Here is a 23,518-nt window from a genome sequence, read left to right on the forward strand (position 1 = left end):
AGAACTTTTGCCAACCTTTGCTGTAGCAATTAAGTATTACATTGTACTCCATGAAATTGCTTGGTTTTAAAAATCTAAAGCTGCCGTAACCTGAAGATTCAAATGTTCTTAGTAGACCTTTACTGAAACTCTGTATCACTGGGTCTTGACCAGTAATCATGATGTATTTCGTAACTTTGTAACATTAATTCAATATCTATGATTGTTGATTATATAAAAGAAAAGAACAAGATTTGAGGAATCTGTGAATAACTCAAGGCTGAACAAGATCTTTCAAATGAGATCTGTCAAAGCGGACTGCCAGGATTGCCAAGAGCCCTGAGCAGTTATTATGTTGGAAACTCATCATTTCTCATCTTCATTTGTAACATTTGAATTCAGACTCAGTACATTTATTTTTGTCTGAGTACATGCAATTCTTTGTGTCTATCTACAAACATCTTAGGCATTTTAAACAAATGTAACAGGAAAAAGACAAATGCACTGCCAAACCGGGATTCGAACCCTGGAGCCCCTCCAAACTTTAGACGGGCGCTCTACCAATTGAGCTACCTGGTCGCATACCATCGACCCAATCTAGTTCCACTACATTCCTCCCTCCTTTAACAAAGTCTTCAACCACGAAGAAACACGAGTCCCTATACTGCCTTTCGTGGGTATATTTCGTTCGGCACCAAATGTAATAGGAGCAGAAACAATGCATGGCCAGACCGGGGTTCGAGCCAAGGACCATCCAGATTCTAGACGGATGCTCTACCAATTGAGCTATAGTCGCCGACGTTTGACCCACTCGCGCCAGTCCGATTCTGTTACACAATATTTGGTCCATTAAAGCAATCATTTGACATTATAAGTACATTTTAGACACTTTATTAGTCTCTCCCTCATGGAAAAGAAAGGACTGGAAGTATTAGCCAAGATAATTAAGAAAATACAACATTTTACAAAAGCATATATAGTATATAAGTTCAACGTGATTTTACTTAATTTTTCATATGGGCAATGGCCATGGGCATAGGAGCATTGGAACGTGGATCTTGGCTTCATTTAGGGGTCTTCAAATTAATGAGAAAGTCGTGAAATCACAATGCTGTACTTTATAGACAGGGAGACTAAATCAGGTATTATAAATTTTATAATCAAGCACAACAAAATTGAGAAACTCGTGTTACCTTCACTTGATAAGATACAAATCAATCAGATGTGAAAAAAAATCGTCTGCTAACTGTTTGCTCCTACCTTATTTGGAACTCTCTAGTTCCGGAGATACGAAAAAATAGGAAGTCTTGTTGTACTAGTTACTTCATCTTAAATCTGATTGTGAGTATATTTGGAGTTGTTACCTTAGATTTTAGAATGCACTCGAAATGAAATTACTGCAGTACCTTTCCTTAATATATAGAGATTGCATAGACTGAAAAAGAACGACTCACATGGTTTAGAGAGTGTGTACGCACCCATTGTTTACATGCTAACTGTGGAGGAGGTAATGTAAACAAACTTCTACTGGTCATATGAGAGCTGTGCCTTGCGATACCCTATCGACACTACGTAATCTTTTGTGCACTGTCATGCCTTTACATGTATTTTATTAGACACAGATGTTCAAGACAGTCGTACCGGCTTCCCTTGTTGCATGCATGCGATCATTTTATGCAGTACGATACAGTGTAGAAGGCACCTGTTGGTGTCATGGGTCGGAGGGGGGTACAACACTGGATGAGCAGCATTATCTCTCTCCCTTAGTACCAACACAATAAATGGGATACACAGCTATATGTACTTGATGACCCGAATTTTTCCTGTTTTCAGTTAATACTGTTTATGAATGGTGTATATATATATATATATAATTAATTGCAACTGTTACTGACATGTACTATATTGTATACGCCCCATGTCCCACAGCCTATCATATACAAATAACATCCGTTTTAACATATTACATGTTCATAATTGCACTGCATTTGTCTGCCACTACATATACTACCAAGGTAAGATCAGTTTACAATCTCTGATGATATTGGTATAGCCCGTCAATCGGGCTCTGGCCCTCTTTAGCCTTGACATATAAGACTCAGACATTTTGACAAACACTAGATATCGATCTATCTGTCAAAATGTCTTAAGTCTGGTATCGGGGCCAGAGGAAACTCAGGCTAATATTGGTATTGACAGAAAGAACTGTGTTGATTATAATTACATGCAGTTTTACAGCAATATTTTCAGAAAGGATTTTAACAGCTAATATTAAGTAAAGTTGTACTAGCATTGAAATTAATTGTTATCAAACTGTTATGAAGGATTGATATTAAGCAATAACAATTAAAGATGACTACACAGTGTGGGTATATTTCTTTGTGGTAAAAAGTGTTTAGTCAGAGTTTGCAGTTCATTAATTTATATACTGGTATAACTCATTAACAGCATGCACATCTAGGTAGATGGCCGATGCACATTTCTTTCAAACTATGTGACATATCGTGTGTGTGGTCACTACAAGTAGATCAAATCTATCTGTGGTCTGACAAAATATTTACCTGATAATCTAGCTGTGATCACCCTTATAACACTTACTTTTAGAAACCCCAACAAATTTAAAACGCTTATTAACAGTTTTCGCTTGAAGATTCACCGGGTTTATAGATTGACATCAATATAACTTGAAAATCAATAATTTTTACTATATGTAAATAAAACTACGATAATGTGTAGTACTAAAACTATATAATTCACAGAGTGATATTAAATATATTGATTTTATATAAAAATGTAGTGAAACAGATGTTTTATTTTGTACTCTTTGATACCTGTACCCTTGAGAAATCTGTGAAATGGCAAATATCCATCTAATTGGACTATACAGACTTGCACATTAAACATTTGGCTTTCACATATTATTTGTAATAATGTGAATTTCATCAAGGCTACATATCTGAACAGTGAGCTTGGTAATTAATGAACAAACACTATTATTGATTTATTATTCACTTTTGAAAGTGTGTTAACATAATTATCTAATGGCTAGGAATAATTGCATTTTTTTTTTCATTTGTAGTAAATTATAACTGAATAGTGATCGATGTAATAGAATGTTCAATAGACTATTTATAAAAAATAAATGTGATTCCATCCAAAAGATTTAAACAATTGAATATAAGATGGTTTAAGATGGTTTCAATATAGTTAAACTGAACAAGTTTAGATCTTAAGAAATCTGATGCCCATTAACGTTACTTTTGTACTGTACATGTAATAGTGCTGAGATAGCATAGATTAACACTATTAACAGCTATATGAGATGATATCATTTTAGGTAAGCTGAACACGTCCTGATCACTTACAACATGGCTACTGCAGAGACGCACGATGAAGTTGATGCTTCACATAAAATCTACAAGAGAAAACCTGGAAAGAGGTAAACCTGACTTATATCTACCTAATATATAACAACCTGACTTATATCTACCGAATATATATATAACAACCTGACTTATATCTACCTAATATATAACCACCTGACTTATATCTACCTAATATATATATTACAACCTGACTTATATCTACCTAATGTATATATTACAACCTGACTTATATCTACCTAATATATCACCACCTGACTTATATCTACCTACTATATATATAACAACCTGCCTTATATATCTACCTAATATATAACCACCTAACTTATATCTACCTAATATATAACAAACTGACTTATATCTACCGAATATATATATAACACCCTGACTTATATCTACCTAATATATATATAACAACCTGACATATATATCTACCTAATATATAACAAACTGACTTATATCTACCGAATATATATATAACAACCTAACTTATATCTACCTAATATATAACAACCTGACTTGTATCTACCTAATATATAACCACCTGACTTATATCTACCTAATATATAACAACCTGACATTATACTAGCTTTCAGTTGACCCTTGAAATGAAGCAAAATCACCAATCAAATAATTTTCCCCTGAAATTTGGTTGTCCAAATACATGTCATATTGACTTGTCATTTCCTACCAAGGAAACTAAGCTCATTTTGGGAAGTCAAAACTGTATTCTCAAGGATCTGCTGAAAGCCATGAACTGACCTTGCTTTTATTCTGTTCAAATTAAAATTCAAATCCAATTTAAGAATAAAGATTATGGCAATTGAAAAATTCAGATTAATCTACTTATATATATAATTATCAAAGTAAACTTTTTAATGTGTGGTGTTTTTTTATGCGGAATGATAATCCGTTAAATACTGTTAATCTTGATGTAGACTACAACTTTGTTGACCATAACTTGCCTGTTAACCTTTGAGAACATAAAATAATAGGCGGTATGGTATTTTGATATTGGTGCATAAATGATATTGATACGACCAAAGGTTCAGACAATACCATGCATCTATACATAACCACAGCTTTAACTCATTCACCCCTGAAGACACATTTAAACTCTTCCAATTCAAAGGATGGAATAGGTCATTATGAAATTTAGGGGGTGAATGAGGTAAAGAGATGTCAGTATCATTTTTTCAATGAAATAGGATAGATTTCTTGTTTAATAGTCTGTGATTGTTATTGTTCTCCTGTAACCTTGGGCATTGCATCCAAAACACTAGAAACCTCCATCTAATGGCTTTCTAGGTATATCAGTGTCTCCCTATACAATTCTTTATTCGATTTTTACAAGGATTATTTGAAACAGGAGTAGGTTTAAGACTTCTTAACTTGTTCAGCCTTCAGTGCTGCTGAAAATTACATCATAATCAGGTCTTTGGCATATTGTGGCAACAACAAGTTAGAGGGCATTGATCACAACATTGAGAAAATACCCAACCTTTGGAACACAAGTGAAGCCATGATAATCAGATCTTCTGCCAAGGATTCGGCAGTCGGGACAAATTTGGCTTGTGGTCTATGATGTGTGAGACCGTGGAGATGTTGCACTGTTAGTCTGTGGTCAAGAATATAGCTGAACATTCTATCCCATAATTTCCCTAAAAGGCCATTAACCAGGCGCTGCTGCTTTCTGATTATTCGTGTATGATTAATAAGGATATTTTTGGATTCTACATTTCGATGGCGGTCAATATAAAGTGTATAGAAAAATACTTGACATTTTAGTCAACAGACTTTTGCTCTGAGTATCGTTTTCAGTGGCGTACATGTTTCAAGTGAGCTGTTTGCAGACTGTGACCTTGAAAAGTTTTTCGTATTATTTCATTTATCCCATTTGGCTTTAGAATGAGACTTGTTAAAGAGTTTATTAAGAAAATACCTATGATGTTAAAGACACTGGATTAATACATTGAATACCTCAATTAACAGTGGTCATTGGTGATTTTCACAGTTGAAATCTTGGATCTCCTGTGATGCTTCTCCTGATCCTTAACTGGATTATTCTCAGTGTTTGTGTTACCGGCCCTTACTGGAATATTTCTTTATAAAATGTGGAAATTATCTTAACTCGCGGTACAGATTTATGTAACAACCTATAGAAATGATTGAAAACAGTCTACTTAGCTTAGATAGAGTATTCAACCAATCTTTGTAGGTCTTTATATCATAGCTAATAGCTGAAATTTATGAGTAAAATGGAATTATAACACTTAATAATCTGCAACGATGAGTTGTAATATCATTAAACGTTTACAAGGTATTTGATATTGTCCAGAGAAATAGTTTCACAAAAGAAACCTAGTTATCAATTTTTAATCCTAAACATTTCCCTTATTTCTTATGCTGTGGACAAAAACATCAGGTTATACATAACCTTAATTTCCTTAATTTTCATTTATGAAGCTCTGCGAACAGATTGGATTATAGATACAAGTGTAATTGTCTTGGGAGCTGATGAAAATGAATTTGATTTGTCGCTCATTCCAGATTAGTCTGTCAATAATAAAGTCATATGTATTGATCTTTCTGGTTTGATAGAGGACACGCAGCAGAGTTATACAATAATTGGCCTTAACGTGAATCCGTAGTGTTTGGTTTTCCACGCTACTGCACACACACACATCTATTAGGATGTCCCGCAAGAAAGGACCAACTTGTCTGTTTGTCTGTGGTTTCGAATATGCCGCAAGAGTATCGGAAAGATTTGTGAAGAAAAACGAAGACATTACAATAGGACAAAACAACTAGTTGTTGTTCTGACTGACTTGTAATCCAAGAATCTTGATCCAAGGTCAACTTGTGTGGAGAATTCGTTTATATATATTTTATAATACAGAACATTTCTACTTTTCAATATTTTTGAAAATCAGATATTCAATGACTGAATATGTCCATTGACAGTACCGAGTAAAAAAAAAGCTGTAGTGTTCTTGAAATATTTCGTCCACAGATTATTCTGATTCTGGATTCAACATCATTCAAAAGTCATACCGCATAACAAGTGTTAAGTTTTATGCTGAAGACTTGGATATTGAACTTGCAACAAAACGTTATTGAAATCAGCTTGTGATATGTATTCTTACTCTTTGTGATATATAATACATACATTTTATGAATCTTTTGTTTCAATATCATATAGTTTAATTCTTGTTTTAACACACTGCCTTATTGACTTTGGGTAAGCATGGAATTGATACCGTCAGTGATCATTTTATAGTGCAACATGCAGAACACTGGATTTTATGACAATACAATATTTTTATGTTTATTCTGATTTGCTTATAATCTGAATACTTTCTATCAATATATGTATTTTAGGTAATTTAGACTACATGTACATTGTATGTGGGAAAAAAAATGAAATATATATTTAACTCACTCCTTTCTACCTTATGGTGTATGTTATGAAGTTCTGGACTATTTGAAACTCGCTACTTTCTACCTTACAATGTATTGTACTGTATGAAGTACTAAAGACTATAAGTAAGCCATTCTGCTGTAAATATAGGTAGTAGTTATAATGCAATAAAGCAGAATTCAATTAGGATTATAAAACTATTTAAGTATGTATTAAATTGAAACAGACTATAGGTGACCACGAGTCAACAGCTTGTTCTGCTATTATTTCTAGAATTGACCAGTCCCTTAGTATATCTGGATAAGGTGGCTTACTTTAACAATTTTGTGACCCGAAGGGGTCAATAAAGTGACCAGTGTTTGTAGTAAGAACAAATAACCAGAACAAATTACCATGTGGACAATCCTGTGAAGTAAAATAAACATTAAATGGAAAATTCTGCTATACATGGTATTTTGACAGTTCTGGACATCATCTACAGCTCGGATGTATGAGTAATTTGACAGTGATTGTTTGTTTACTGTCAATGAATCTTCGTTTGTACATTCATCTTCTCTGCAACGAAAGAAACTGATAAACGTGCACAAAACCACCTAAACTTGCAAACAGCATTACTGTATGACCTATGTCGTTTGATTTTCTCTCTTAAAATGCAATTTGTGTAGAAATATTAACATTAAACTGGAATACTAGTGAATGGCAATTTACTCTGTAACATCTTTTAACCCCAGATTGCAGTGTGTGAATAAGTGTTGTGAAAATTCGGAAAAAAAATAGTACAAGCATTGGATTGATTTGAATGTGAAACAAGAAGATGGCTGAACGAAAACAGAGTTTGATTAACTGGACTGGTTTTAATGAAAATCCTTTTTCTAGGGTGTTTGTCAATCGCAGCCTGATGCTGGACCGGGTCAAGTTCTATGGATTCGATATGGACTACACACTAGCAGGTAAGTCTTATATTTACTAGGTACTAGCAGGTAAATCTTATATTTACCAGGTACTAGCAGGTAAGTCTTATATTTACCAGGTATCAGAGGTAAAGTCTCCTATTTATATCCTCATTAATTGTTAATCCAGGTATATTTTTTCAAACACATGTTGCAGGAGTTAAAAACACATTCAAAAAATTTCACAGAAATTTTCACAGAAAAGGCAGATAACCTTAGAATATCATAATGGACTGGACATTCAGGCATAGCGGAGTAAATCATGGTTAGCTCAATGGACCATTTCATAAAATGTTCAAATGTGTTTTGTAATTGTCTGAAATTGTGCAACTATTTTCATGTTGATGGTCTTCAGATGCTAGTGTTAAATCCTCACATATTCAGATTTCATTGGAAATTTTAATGATTATGAAAATATTTGATAATTATTACTGAGTTATTTTCCCTGTATACAGAGCTCCAGATTTCTTAGTATATAACTGGGTTATCTCCCCTGTTGTAGTATGAGGTTACAGGTGTCTCAACATACTTCTGATTGACCTCCCCTGTTAAGTAGAGAGCTACAGGCGTCTCAGAATACTACTGAGTTATTTCCTCCTGTTGTAGTACATGACTACAGTTTTCTCAGTTTATTACTGAGTTGTCGCCTCCCGTTTTACATAACTACAGATTTCACAGTATGCTACTGAATTATCTCCCCTATTGTTGTATAGAGCTACAGAATTCTCAATATACTACTGAGTGATACATAGAGATACTGATGTCTGATAATACTACTGAGTTATCTCCTCCTGTTGTAGTTTCAATAACAATAGAGTTCTCCACATACTACTGAGTTATCTCCTCCTGTTGTAGGGTTCACAACAATAGAGGCCTCCACATACTACTGAGTTCTCTCCTCCTGTTGTAGTGTTAACAACAATAGAGGTCTCTACATACTACTGAGTTATCCCCTACTATTGTAGTTTTAACAACAATAGAGTTCCCCACATACTACTGAGTTCTCTCCTCCTGTTGTAGTTTTAACAACAATAGAGTTCGCCACATACTACTGAGTTATCCCCTACTATTGTAGTTTTAACAACAATAGAGTTCGCCACATACTACTGAGTTCTCTCCTCCTGTTGTAGTATTCACAACAATAGAGCTCTCCACATACTACTGATTTATCTCCTACTATTGTAGTTTTAACAACAATAGAGTTCTCCGCATACTACTGAGTTATCTACTCATGTTGTAGTGTTAACAACAATAGAGTTCTCCGCATACTACTGAGTTATCGCCTCCTGTTGTAGTGTTCAAAACATTTGAGGTCTCAACATACTAATAAGTTATCTCCTCCTGTTGAAGTGTTCACAACAATAGGGGTCTCCACATACTTCTGAGTTATCTCCTCCTGTTGAAGTGTTCACAACAATAGGGGTCTCCACATACTACTGAATTATCTCCTCCTGTTGTAGCGTTCACAACAATAGAGGCCTCCACATACTACTGAGATATCTCCTCCTGTTGTACTGTTCACAACAATAGAGTGCTCAACATACTACTGAGCTATCTCCTCCTGTTGTAGGGTTCACAACAATAGAGGGCTCCACATACTACTGAGCTATCTCCTCCTGTTGTATTGTTCACAACAATAGAGTGCTCAACATACTACTGAGCTATCTCCTCCTGTTGTAGTTTCAATAACAATAGAGATCTCCACATACTACTGAATTATCTCCTCCTGTTGTTGTGTTCATAACAATAGAGGTCTCAACATACTACTGAGCTATCTCCTCCTGTTGTAGGGTTCACAACAATAGAGGTCTCAACATACTAATAAGTTATCTCCTCCTGTTGTATTGTTCACAACAATAGAGTTCTGCACATACTACTGAGTTATCGCCTCCTGTTGTAGTGTTCACAACCATAGAGGTCTCAACATACTACTGAGTTATCTCCTCTTGTTGTAGTATAGAGCTACATAACTCTCGGTATGAGTTGTGTAGAGATACAGATGTCACAGCGGACCGCTGAGTTACTTCCCTTGTTGTTGTTCATGTACTTTCCCGAGTTCATTGTAAAGCAGTCAACTTAACCACAGCTGTTGGCATTAACAACACCTAGTATTGTATATAGTCCAGCTCAACAGGTTGACAGGAGTTCAACCTGTCCGAGGGATTGAGATGTCATTTAGTCATTTTCATTATCAAAGAGGAAATAGTCATTTATTTGTGCAGAGTAGCATTTCAGGCTTTAATTTTGCATGTATAAGAATATGGAATAAAGACAATTTAATGAACAGAACAGAAACATTCTTGACTATATTCCGACAAGAAATGGAATTTTCCTTAACTCATTCACCCCTGAAATTTCATAATGAACTATGCCAACCTTTGAATTGGAAGATTTTAAATGTGTCTTCAGGGGTGAATGAGTTAAGCCTGGAATGTTCAGCTGCTACCAAATGTTTACGTATCAACTACGATGTTAAAGTGAATACGTTCATTTCTACTACCTGGTCAACTAAACAGAACATTGCACATGCATTGTTAGCATACATTTAACGAATGGTATTCGTTTCTTATCTAAGGTCTGCCTTCTCGTGAAATTGTTTTGCAGATTAATTTATTTCTGGCAATTTCTATAATTTTTATAATGATATTTCATGTGAAAATTGTATGCATCACGTAAGCAGAACGTCACATAATCAAAATACCATCAATGTTTATATACTGTGTGAAGATGACAATACTTGTGTATGATTCGTTAGATTTGTACCTGATCTCCCCCTTGAAGCCCATTCCTACTTGTAACAGCTGCTGCAATTTCTTTACGAGATGGAAGAAACGTATCGTACAATGGACCTATGACATTTATAAACCTCGGCCAAATCATTTTATACAAGATGTACTCTACACAATGTTACAGAGTACTGCTATCTCCTACATTCCTTTCTATTATGGTAAAAATTGTTTTCAGTACAGTCCTTTATTGTTATAATTAGGTATTCTCGCTCAAATACGGACATCCTTTTTAACATTCTTTCTTTTCTTATTAGAAGGAAAGATACATTTGTGCTTAAATATGCTGTTCTTTGTGTGACGATCACTTTAAACACTAAAGTTTGTCCTTTTTCTGCTAAAGATTCAGTATCTCGGGTGTTAATCTGGCTTCACCATTCAGAAAAAATCTCCATGTTTTTGTTGAACTCTTAAAACCTTTTGTTGAGAATGTTCTTCAAAATTGAGAAGCTTTCAGAAGTTTTCTTGTTGAATGTCTAGAGTGTAAGGTATTTTATAGAAATTATGTGATATACTAACCAATAAGATCAGTGTTAGAGTTTAGTTAAAGTGCTAATATCTTAAATAGTGGAACTTCAAACAAATTATTAGTATGAATGCACAAAGGCAATATGGAAGTACGGACAATTGAAGTAAATAACAGTAATGTCGGAGCATATGGACCTTCTGTTATTAAAGGAGCGACACCCAAGTCAATATCGCAAATCACGAAGCGTCACATGACTATAATCCAACCACAGAGGCTGTAAGACAAAAAGTGTGTCTTGTAATATATCAGAATAGAACTTTGTTTCTTGAAACTTTGATTCAGAAAATGTATTATTGAGACAAAATGGAGGCAAAACCTGCTTTTAGAGTTCACGCTGATGAGACCACCTGTTTGGAAAGACCACTGTTACAAAAGGAGGACTAGAATTATATTTAGCCTGTCATAAGAGACCAACTGTCTAAGGAAATTGATATTTATTGACAAAGAGACTGGCTTCTTCTGAAGACAAAGTCGTAACATAATATAGAAATATTACAGAACCTTACTGTCCACACATGATGATGCTTTTACGATTCGGAATTTAATAACCCCGATACATATCTTTATGCTGCGTACTTCGAGAAACAAATGCGTAAAACCTCCACACACGATAAATGATATTTTGCTTAAGAGGTTTATTTCTGTAATAAGCAGTAGAGCACATGATGGAAAATGTTTGTTGGGAGTAAAAAACGTTAACGTAACCTGGGCAACAGATGTTTGTAGTATAGAACGGCCATTGTACCAGCCTTAGACAGAGTTTCTTGTTGTTATTTCAAATATTTGTGAGGAACACAACACTTGTTTTTGTGACGTTAGCATTATAGGCTCAGTCAGGTAGAAATATACGTGATAATAAATTCAGTAGCAATATGCTTTGGAACATCAGAACTGTGTGGATGTTACGTCATATCTTCCTCAAAATGAAGTTGTTTACTAGTATAGATAAACGTTTTGCCATAGTGTACCGATAAATTTAATACATGACTTGAGCTTTGACTGTTCCGTGTCGCATTTGGTATACGATTGACTCTGTCGGTTCAGTTGGTGTGTGTTCAATGCACTAATTCGTATGAATTTATACATGTCTGTCAGGTTTATTTCATTATGAATTCTCCACATTTTGAATCTAGGGGATCATATCGGTCCATATTCTGTCTTTTAGATTCCATATTCCATGTTCTGTATTTCAGACTTTATTCCATCCAAAAAGTGTGTCTGGAGCATGTTTTCTGAATTAATTATCTCATCTGGTCAGTTACCTAATTTTGTATGCAGGTACAACTTTGGACAGCAGGGTGCGTATACAGTGTTTATACGTATTCTGTACAAAATGTTGGTCAAAGTGACCTATATTTTGAACTATGACCTCAACTACTGAAATAGTTTGTCTTGGGCATATCTTCTATAATTTTTCACCTGAAAGTTGTCAAAATTGGTAGTAAAGTACATTTTCAAATGGCATAGTGTAGTGTTTATTTATGTTGTATATTATTTAGTCAATGTAGGTAGCTGTGACCTATATTTAAATCTTTTATCAAAATCTTCAATATAGTTTATTTAGGGCACATCTCCGTAAGTAGTTCACCGAGTGTTAACAATTTTTTGTACGCAGATATGATGGCGGAGCAGTGTGTGACAAAAATGGCTTATAGTAAGCTGTATACCTTCAAATCTGAAGTTACCGAAATTCAGTTTGCATGTACATTTTTGGTATTGTTTAAAGGTAGAACACAAACAATATTGTTGTTCCCTTATTTTAATACTGTTTGTTAACCAATGAGAGATATAATGTCTTACCTCACAATATTGCCTTGTTTAATCGGCATTCTTTCAAATGAATCATCAGTCAATTATCTGTGTTGTTAAGAACTGTTTTGGGTAGAAATTAGGTATACGTAGCATATCATGTAACAGTTTTACAGAGTATCATTATCTTCAGCATCTTTTATCATTCAATCAGCTCTCAATTTTCATACACCTTCACATTTTTCTGAAAGTGTTGAAAAGAGTATTAGGATATCTACAGCATACAGTTATGCATGTACAACATTTCTGTAATGAGAAAACAAACAGAGAAATAATTTTTATTTTATTCCTGGAGTGCTCGAATCTTTTATCTGAAGTACAACAGGATGTGTGTGAAGTGTTTTTCAGAATTTTCCATGTTCAGCTTGTAAGAAACACAATTTCAATATTTTCTAAATCGTGAGATGTGTGGGTATATAAGTAGTCATGTGTTTCCTCGGTTTTACGTATGCGTATAGACACCACGGAGTGGGCTGGACGTCTGAGTGGGCTGCTGGGGAGACAGGATTTTCATAATGTTATCTTAATATATTACAAACTTGGGTGTTTTTATATTCTGCGTATCTTTTTAACTCATAAGTTAAAAGTTCTGTTTATTCTTTGTTGTTAATCACCAATTTATCTTTCTGAACAATTTCCAGTATGTATCTCTTAACCTTATTTTTTAGACCACTCCCAAAAGCATTTGAATCCTGGTGTGCTTTAATTTATTGAGGCGAGGTGTGTTTTGAACACAAACAGGAAAACAGGAATCGTAAATTATTTTGCGAATTTCGAAAACGTCTGTTTCTTTTGTCAAGCAAAAAGTGTGAATGGCCGGTGTCTCGACTCTAAACCACCGAAAATAACTTACTAAGCCTCATTGGGGCGAAACAAGTAAAGTCAGCTGTCAAAAATCATAGAGACATTTCGCCCAATGGCACTCTTAATACTGCAGGCAGTCAGGGGGACGGGTAGCATGTTTACTCATTCCGCCCCTAGTAGATGTTAAAATGGGGCCATAATCTTATTCTGATTATTTTGCAAGCTTTCGAAAATGTCTGTTTCTTTTGTCAAGCAAAGACTGTTAAATCTGGTGTGTTTTGTTTTCATGAAATAGTTGTCCGCATCAAAATTTATGGGTGTAAGATTTAATTTTCATATAGATGTTGTGACAGTTGTTTTTTTTTTTATAATATAATATTAGGATAATATTTGGAATAATGTGACAAAAATTTTGAAGATTATTCAACCATGGTGTGATGAGACTGTTATAGAAACTGTGAAATTTTTGTTGTTGTGTTTCAATCTATACAAAAAAATGCCATCCATAAGATTAAGAAATCACTCCCATATATATTTAACTTAGTGAGCTCAAGTAAATAATGATAAAAAGTGACTTATTTTCACTGGATTTCATTTGTCAGAAAGGTATTTGAGATATATGCATAATATGGTTTTTTTTACGAAAATTAGAGAATTTACAGCATTCATGTTCAGTGTAGTTTTAGAAATTAGGATTTGTGGATGAGTAAGGGTTAAATGATGGAGGGAGAAAGGTAATTCATACTGTAACGAGAATCCTCACCACAAGAGGTGGTAGATTCCACAACTGTGTCAAAATTAAGTGACAATCTCCAGGAATTATCGTCTGCTCGTAAATGACAGATCTCGTTTACGCTGGCATCTGTTCACGTTTAAAAGGCGTCTTCATTCGAGACGTCTGCATCTGCCTGTTACGGAGGTCTATACCCGCTGCCTAAAATGCATTTAGCTGACAATAAAGCCAGCTTTTATGGGCCAGAGTACATATGCATTGTAGTATCTGCACTTCATGACCGACATGTCCAGAACAGGAAACACCAATACGAACAAGAATGGCTTCTCAAAGAGAAAGGGAAAACATGTTTGTTTTTAAACTGTATCATGAGAAATTTTAACTGGATGTTTCCTCCTGTTCTCAGACCTGGTAAAAGTGCCAGTGGAAGCTCTGACACACTGCAGTATCCTTCATCCTGCATCCACTGCCCATCGTCTGGTGTCAACGTTTTTTTTCGAAACCATGTTGCTAGCCAATCTATAGGTAGTGATGTTAAGTCTGTCAGTACTAGGGTACAAGGCTATTAATTTGAGAAAGTGAATCACCATGAATATGTATTTCATGGTACCTTGTTGGGTGAAGAATAGAAGAAATGAAGCATCAAAATCTAGATTCTGTAATTTATTTACAGAGTACATGTTTCGTGTAGCTAGGCTAGCTGTCATCAGAACCTGTGTCAAGAGTCATCGCTGACCATTGACCTACTTTCAAGGTTACAGGGGTCGAATGTTACTTTCAAGGTCACAGGGATCAAATCTTTGAAGTTTTGTTAGCTGGCTCTCATGGTTGCTGTGATTTTGATAAGATAGATGTAGTTACAACATGCTGAATTGTCCGAATTTAACAAAATATTGACGTTAGCAAACCACCGCCGTCACCATCTTCATGTCTTTGACAGCATCCTGGTAGTTCGGGAAAAAGGAATTTTATTCACTCACTGTTAATATAACCTATAAATATACACACACATCGTAGCATACCTCGGTAACTGTTAGTATATAATCTGTAACAGAAAATTGAGATAAATGTTACTTAATAAGGGCACCCCTTCTCTCAATTACCCGCGCCCTGCTGTGCCGGTATTAGATAAAATACGGTACATTGTAACACTAAGTTCAAACTATGAAAACTAAAATCTCTAAATTATACACGAAATGTTTCACAGGCAATCTGGAGTAAGTTTTGATTAAGATACCATACAAACATTTCAACAAAAGTCGCTCCGAAAAAAAACCCTAAACAAACCCTGGAATAAGGAATTTATTGTAGAAGTCATACCACAAATCTCAAGAAAGCATTAACTGTCAAATGTTGCTGGCTGTCATGAAGTGACGACTTGTTTAGTTCTATGTAGTTCTTTTTTGTTTTCACTTTTTATTTANGGGGGGGGGGGGGGGGGGAGATGAGGAAGAGGGGGAGGTCTGTGTATATATGGGAAGTACAAAATCCCATTCATAATATACCAACAAAGCTTCCTTCCTGTCTGAGATTTCAGACAGGCACCAGGGTGCACACCGCTGGGACAACATTGATAAACTGAAACCAGAGACGGTCCCTTGACAGGAAGCTTTCCCACAACTGGGCCAAATCCATCGAACAGTATTAAGCCTGAAAATCCTTGACAACTTTCAAACAAGTATATGTTGATCTTTACGACTGTGTGTAACCTTTTTCATGTGTATCTTTGTCAGGCGAACATTTTGAATTCTATATTATATTGAAAGATAACTGTTTGTCCAGAATTCCAATAATCCAAAAGTTTTATTTTTTTATTAATTATAAAAATATTGAAATATATATCAAAGATGCTGAGAATCTAAACCTTTTTTCAAAAGATTCCTTTCATTTTATATCACAGGAAGTGAAATCTCCCTGAAGATTTCATGAACAATCAACAACAGTACTAGTGTTTTGTGTACAAAATTAATGAAACAGATTCCAGGATTGGAACCCTGGACCTCCGATCATTATACTGTGGCTCTAATTAACAAGCTAAGCTCCCCGGTCAGAGGTAATACTTTGATCCAATCACGCTACAGTTACAGCCAAAATAAATTTCAGGGGAGGTTACTCTATGTGCAAAAAAGTACAGTGGAACTCTCTAATGTTTTGCCTGCAGTGAGACATGTATCTGTAAAAGGAGATTTGTTGTAAGCTTATCATTTTGTTGGTTGTTCATCTGTTCATCAATATATTTAGTAATATAATATTTTATCTTCCTTTGACATAAGGAAAAATTTCAACAAAGCCAGATATATATATTGTGTCACCCTGATAAAATACTAGCCACTTACTATTGACTCGGCTAGGGAAAATTTCTCATTAGCTCATTCGGTAGAGCTTGAGACTAGTAAGCCAGAGGTCCCAGGTTTGACTCTTGGTGGAGGCATTGAAAAAATAATGACCCCTGTTACAATGGTGCCCACGTAGGGACCCGGGAGATATTGACAAATATACTCAGCAATGCTTACACAAGAATTAATCGCTATGACCCCTGGAAGAATCGAGATGAGTTCTTTCTTGGAGGAGGAGTATGTCTCCCCGGTAAAATACTAGCCGCTTCCTACCGACTTGACTAGAGAGAAAGGTCCTGGGTTCAACTCCTGGCGGAAGCATTGAAGAAAAAATGACTTCTGTTACAGTTGCATGATTACATTCATAAGATAACTTGTTGTTTAGTTTATTGGGTATAGCTAGGTATATCGTGTAAATGAATCTGATGTTTAATTTTCTAAATGGGATGTATTTGAAGTGAACTTAGTCGTGGAATGACCCTGTCATTTTCTGTAGAATCCTTGGTTTCAGGAAGCTTTTCAAACCTAGTTATATACTAGGTGGTCTGACAGAAACGTTAATTTGTTCCAAACCAAACATATTCACAGATTTGTATTAGTTGATTTGAGGCGGATTCGTTCAGATTTCGGACAGGATGTGATGACAAATTGATTTCAATTTAAGGACAAATACATTATTAGAGACATTTTCGTAGGTGATATTTTGATATTTACGATATGACTGAGGGGTGGAGGTGATGGAAAAGATATCTTTGGACGTGATCTGTGAGTCGCGGGGACGATACTACGACAGGACGTGATCTGTGAGTCGTGGGGACGGTACTACGACAGGGTGTACTGGTACAGGTTGATTTTGTTACTTCCTCCTGCGACCGGCAGGTCCATCCCTATCATTGTCACTTACATATCATTAAACAAACATACTTACACCAAATTGAAAATAAAACTGGGCATTACTCTAAAACATGTAAACAAGACTGATTGAATCTCGTGATAAAAGTGAGAAAAGTAGTACCAGCGTTTCCCTAAAACAGGTAATTAAGTTTTAAAAAACAGTTATACCGATAATCAGAAGTAAAAAAAAAAAATGGAATTTTTACGATCATTGGGTGCTGTTATAATGCTGCAAAGTACAGCCTCAGGAGAAATGGTAGTGTTATCAGATATATATATAGGAATGTATGTTTCAGTTAGTTTTAATTGGTTTGAGTGACAGGTTTTGGGGAGTTAAAATCTGTAACTGTCTCCGGAGGATACTGTAAACAATGTGTACCATGACACTCCTAACGTTGTGACTGTAAATTACCATTTGACCTCTAACCCCTGATACTAAACATAAAAAAATCAATAGATTGTTACTTTCTAATAAAGACACTCCCATTTCTACAAAAAAAGTATTGTAGCTGTAATTCCCCCACCAGCAACAAAGTGTGATGAGGTTTAACTCAATCACCCCTGAAGACACATTTGAACTCTTCCAATTCAAAGGTTGGAATAGTTCATTATGAAATTTCAGGGGTGAATGAGTTAACTGAAATAAGGTTTTCTGTCCATCTGTCTGTCCATCTTTCTATCTTTATAGATAGAAACTTGTCCTGACAACTTTTCTTAGTTTTCATCTGAATTCCTTAAAACTCCACTGATGTACCTGGGGTATAATCATCACTCAAGAATTTTGGTACTTCCAAATGAAGCTTCTCAACAGTTAAAAGTGATTAGGAACCATACTGTTTTCAAATATTGTGATAGTACTTATTTTCTGTAATAAAAAGAAATGAAAAAGTTAAACACTGACCACATATTCTAAAAATTGTCACCATATACCAAACCCCATCCCCGAGAGGCTGGCAATGCAAGATGATAAACTTTAGTGAACATCTTTTATTATCCAGCTATGCAACTGAATACCTGATGCAATTAGTACTTGACCTACTGACGGTTTCCGGTGTTATGTTTTACGACAGTGACAGGTGTTATCTTTATACTTCTGTAGGATAGACATCTACCTGTACTTCTTATAAAATCTGTGCTTCTCCGATTTATATCCATTTTCAAATATCGCACTTCATTGACGGACAGGTTTCTATAAAAACTGTGCGTAATGAAAGGAAAAACCTTTTTAGAACATTACATACGGTTCTGTTACCATGACGATGGACAATTAAGCGTGTACTTATCAATGTGTAGGCATTGATTTTAATGTGAGGTTGTTGGGATTTGAGCTGGAGATTAGCGTCCCTTCGCCAGGGCAAAATGACAGTTTATTGGGTAGAAATATCAGAATCGGAGTGAAAAAGAGTCACTTATACGGTATTTGCAATGAAATATTAAACCCGTTTTACGTTATTACCTGAGTAAAAATGTTTTCTGAAATTCTATACATTTTTTTAAAGGTTCAATGTCATTGTTAACATAGATCAAATTTCATGTACGTGGCCTATGATGGCTAGAACTAGAAAGATAATGGAGATGAAATAAGTGAAATAAACAGCCCAAGGTATATCTATGACAGGGCTTGGCACTTTGCTCCAGTTTATTACGGTACCCCAGTGATAGTTCAACACGATAATCTTTATCTCTGTGTGATAAGTGTTAACCATGGCCTGTTGGATGGCGAAGCAAAAAATACACAAGCAAAATATTTAAAAGAAATATTTTACAAAGTTTTATTTTGTTTTCTGCAGCAATAAGGGGAAGATGATAAGATAATTAATAACTTCTAAATATGAGTCTGAATTAAAATAAGAAATATACCAGGTAGTTATATTGATGCTGTTTAAGAAAGTTTTGCAGGCATCATCTACTACTACTTGATTAGTGATGCACTAAAATTTCTTGTATGAAATATATATCAAAGAATGATAATTTCTCTGTGTTCATGAACATAGATCAATGAGCATTTCTTATTTCTTTGTATTCCAAAAAAACAGCAATCAATGAGCATTTCTGGCTCCTGTGTATTTAATAAACATTGACCAATGAACATTTCTAGTTTTTTTTGTATTCATTGAACATCGACCAATGAACATTTCTCATTTCCTTGTATTCAATGAACATCGACCAATAAGCATTTCTCATTTCCTTGTATTCAATGAACATCAACCAATGAACATTTTTGGTTTCCTTGTATTCAATGAACATCGACCAATGAACATTTCTGGTTTCCTTGTATTCAATGAACATAAACCAATGATTTTTTTTCATTATTCAATGAACATCACCCAATGATCATTTCTCAGAATTGAACACCCTGTATGCTGTAAACATCAAGCAATGATTAATCTTATAGGAACACCCCCTCTATTCTGGCTTTGTCCTACTGAGATTTATAGTCATTTGTACATTTATTTCTACAGCAGACACATCAATACATATATTCTCATTAGCATTGACTCAAGTCATTAACTTTGAAATAATATCAGTTTAAAAAACGCATTTTATAATTACTTTAAGAAATTATGGTTTTGTACTCATGATCAAGTCCAGAAGTAAGTAAGCTACATGTCCTTTGCTAATTTTATAACGCTTTTTTTTCCCTAATTCATAAAATTAAGAAGAGATTTATACTAATAAAATGTTTAGAATTTCATTGTCACACAAGAGAGAATTGTAGGATGTCAAAATGTCAGGTATAAGGTTGATACTTATCCAATAAATACCATTAATAATCTATTCAAAGCCTGTTTATTGTTTTATAATGGAAATCCCTGTGTTCAGTTTTGTGTGAAGATGACATTGATATATTGATTTTCTTGTTTCACATAACATGAAACTTCTATTTAAGATTTATTTATTCAAAAATAAAATACACCTTTGATATATTTGGTTAAAAGCATTTAACTTCATCTGTTTATTAAGAAATTGATTTGTTTGAACAAAATATATTACTTAGCAAGCCTTTTTGCACTTAATTAACAGTGTGTAAGGTAAGAATACTGACTTCTCAAACCCTGACTGTCAGTGGCCGTTCTAGCTGTCTTTCCCTAACTTAGGTCATGTAACTATTGAAAAAAATGTTTCAGCAAAGAAGAGGACTTTTTGAGAAAAACAAATTGTCAGGGTATGAAACAATGTTCTGGGTTCATACAAACTTGCAGATATACTGTTTGCATATCCTGATAAAACTCTTAATTATTTCTCTCATTTTGAAAATTAGCCAGTTTGAAAATACCAGTTTAATTATTTTCAAAAAACATTTGACTGCAAATCATAAAAAAACTTGTGAGTGGAACTCTTCGCTGTTATAACTGAAGCAGTGGCCCTGTTTACCTTAATGAATTATCATAGAAGAAAATGTAAATGCCAGCCTTGAGCTCTGTATGCCCTGCAGTATATAGGAAGAACTCTATGCATTGCATTAAGTGTACTACCAAGTGAAAATCATTATGTTAACATCATGAAAATTTGAATTTAAAAAATTCTAAAATTAGAATTTACTTCTTCGTCGTATGCTTGAAAGATTTTTGAAATATTTCCCTGCGTTGTCGGTGATAAATCATATTATTGTCTCCTGTTTTTTTGGTGCTGTTGCCCTATCTATGATTTTCTATAAATACATCTTTTTATCGGGTAATGTTGTAATAGGTTGGTCTATAAAACTTTCTACTGTAACAAAAACTTTCCAAATAATAATGTATTTCAAACAAACTTTGAAATGAAAATTAACAGAGCATTTGATTTTATGGGTTTCTGATGTCATATTGTGTGTTATATAGTTATATGGTTTGTTGAAAGATTTAAATACCGTAATTATTTGGAAAACATTCCCAGTTTTGTAAAGATGAGTTGGTCATGCTTTAAATTAACACACACATTCCTGTAATGATATGTTTGAAGTTATTGATTTGATAAAAAACACTGTAGGTATGAAATTATTATAATTCATTTTATTTGTAGACAATCTTAAGGATCCCTGTCCCACTGCACTGTGGTTTATCCTATAAACAGTCACTTCCCCTTAACCCTTTCACCACTGTAGAGCATAATGGACTCATCCATTTCACTGCATGGTAGAGTCTACTCAAGTTACATAGGGGTGAAAGGGTTAACTTCTGTTTGGATATAACCGTAGAATAGTTTGGCCAGGACACTTCCTTCGTTCAGGTATCTCAATCAATTCAAGCGATAGTTTAGCAGTCTGAAATTTAGGGTTCAAATTTGGGTCTAGCCCCGCAGTATTAATTTTGCAATCAACTGATCACAGGAACAAGAGAAATGTTTGTAAATTTCTCTTCTGAGAGTTGACTTTTCAATAAGTAGAATTAATATCATTGACCCTTATTTGCTCTATACACTAGGGTTGCACCGATACATCAACATGACCAAACGATACTGTGGTCACGCTACGATACGTATTACGTATATTGTAACAGTAGAAGGAATGCGAAGAGATATGTTGCAAATTTTTGATGGCAATATAACAAGTGGAAATAGCCTTGGTTCAAAATGTGACTTAATTTAGAAATGACAAAATCCTGAAAATATCATAGGTGTATCGTAACATCCGAAAAAAAAAAAATGTATCGTACAGTATTCACCGTATAGCTAGATAACTTCAGTGGGAACGCAATACCCGGAAGATAAACAAAGTGTGAAAAATGGAAAAAAATGTAACTTACCGAGGTAGATATTTTCGTATCTTTATTTTTTAAAACATTGCATGTCTAGACAAACAATTCTTTGACAGGGAATATTTTTCAACCCATGTTATAACTGACCCCCATGTAAGAAGTCTACTGCTCTTTGACCTTATGACCTATGGCCAATTGAATACTGACCAAATTGATGATTTAGAAATGAAATTTTTAATTTGACTTAACTCCAAGATACACCGGCCTAAAGTGTTAAAATTATTCCTAATTGTTTCTACTCTACATAAGCTGTGTCTATGTGCTAGAGTATTTCACCTAGTTTTGTAGACCTGTAGTAGTGAGAGTTGTATTCATTTTCACTCATTTTTGCCCTATTGGCCCATTTACATGTACTTTAGATACATTTGACACTTCCATTCAGATTTTTCAGTTGAACTTTTTTTTTCAAATTTGAATACAGAACTATAATGGAAATGAATTGTGAATTTACATGATTTTAAAAAGCAACCCATTAATATGCTAATTATGAATATTTAATGGATTTTTTTTATCTATATTTATCTTTTGACACGAGACTTAAGTTATGATATTGTCCAATTGAAAGAGATTTAAATTCATAACAAATGTATGGCGAGCCCCTAGACTGTGAAGGTTTGCCGTCGTACTTGTCCAGCAGAACTAGACGCAGGATGTGGAGGCCAATAACAGTTTATATGGTAATGTGTTTTTTCTGCTCCGCTGCTTTTATCAGTTAGAAAGTGACAAAGTAGGTCACCGGTTACATACTCGTGCCGGAAATGAAACTTTTCAAAATCACATTAGTTTATCATTATATCTAGAAAACTTGACACACATGTATATTTTATATTTACATGTTTTATGAGTATGTCCGTCTGTGAAAATGACCGTAACGCCATTGTATGAAGCTTTTAACAGCTTAACGATGCATTACAGTAAAATTTAAATCAGTCATATTTTCAAAAAAGAAGAACAGAAAAATATGCCATGGCGTCCCATTATATAGGTTTGTCTGACCTAAACTTTTCCTTTAAAGACTACTAGTCTACAACAGTTAAAGATATTTTGACTGAATTTGGAATGGATCATCCCTTGGCCATGTGAATTAAATATTGTGTAAGTGTAGGNCCCCGGGGGGGGGGGGGGGGGGGGGGGAGTCAGGGGTTCAGAAGGAGAAGT

General features: G+C 34.6%; 2 protein-coding genes across 3 annotated transcripts in view; one reads left to right on the forward strand and one right to left on the reverse strand.

Annotated features, from left to right (window-relative positions):
* Positions 1–1,210, reverse strand: part of LOC110455387 (fibroblast growth factor receptor 4-like) — a 108,386-nt gene extending 107,176 nt beyond the window's left edge. Inside the window, exon 1 of the mRNA XM_021505489.1 lies at positions 1,173–1,210. The gene's annotated coding sequence lies outside the window, so the exon portion shown is untranslated. The remainder of the gene's footprint in view (positions 1–1,172) is intronic.
* A 49-nt stretch (positions 1,211–1,259) lies between these two features.
* The window catches only part of LOC110455389 (cytosolic purine 5'-nucleotidase-like), a 145,507-nt gene continuing 123,248 nt past the window's right edge, over positions 1,260–23,518 (forward strand). Inside the window, exons 1-3 of one of the 2 annotated variants that reach the window (XM_021505496.1) lie at positions 1,260–1,320; positions 3,317–3,418; positions 7,660–7,733. In XM_021505496.1, the coding sequence (XP_021361171.1) occupies positions 3,348–3,418; positions 7,660–7,733 (145 nt within the window). In that variant the 5' untranslated portion in view covers positions 1,260–1,320; positions 3,317–3,347. Of the gene's footprint in view, positions 1,321–3,316; positions 3,419–7,659; positions 7,734–22,987; positions 23,038–23,518 lie in introns of those variants that run through there. The other variant, XM_021505497.1, reaches the window with a different exon arrangement.

Source organism: Mizuhopecten yessoensis, unplaced genomic scaffold (assembly GCF_002113885.1).
Source record: "Mizuhopecten yessoensis strain PY_sf001 unplaced genomic scaffold, ASM211388v2 scaffold8213, whole genome shotgun sequence".
Taxonomy (NCBI): Eukaryota; Metazoa; Mollusca; class Bivalvia; order Pectinida; family Pectinidae; genus Mizuhopecten; species Mizuhopecten yessoensis.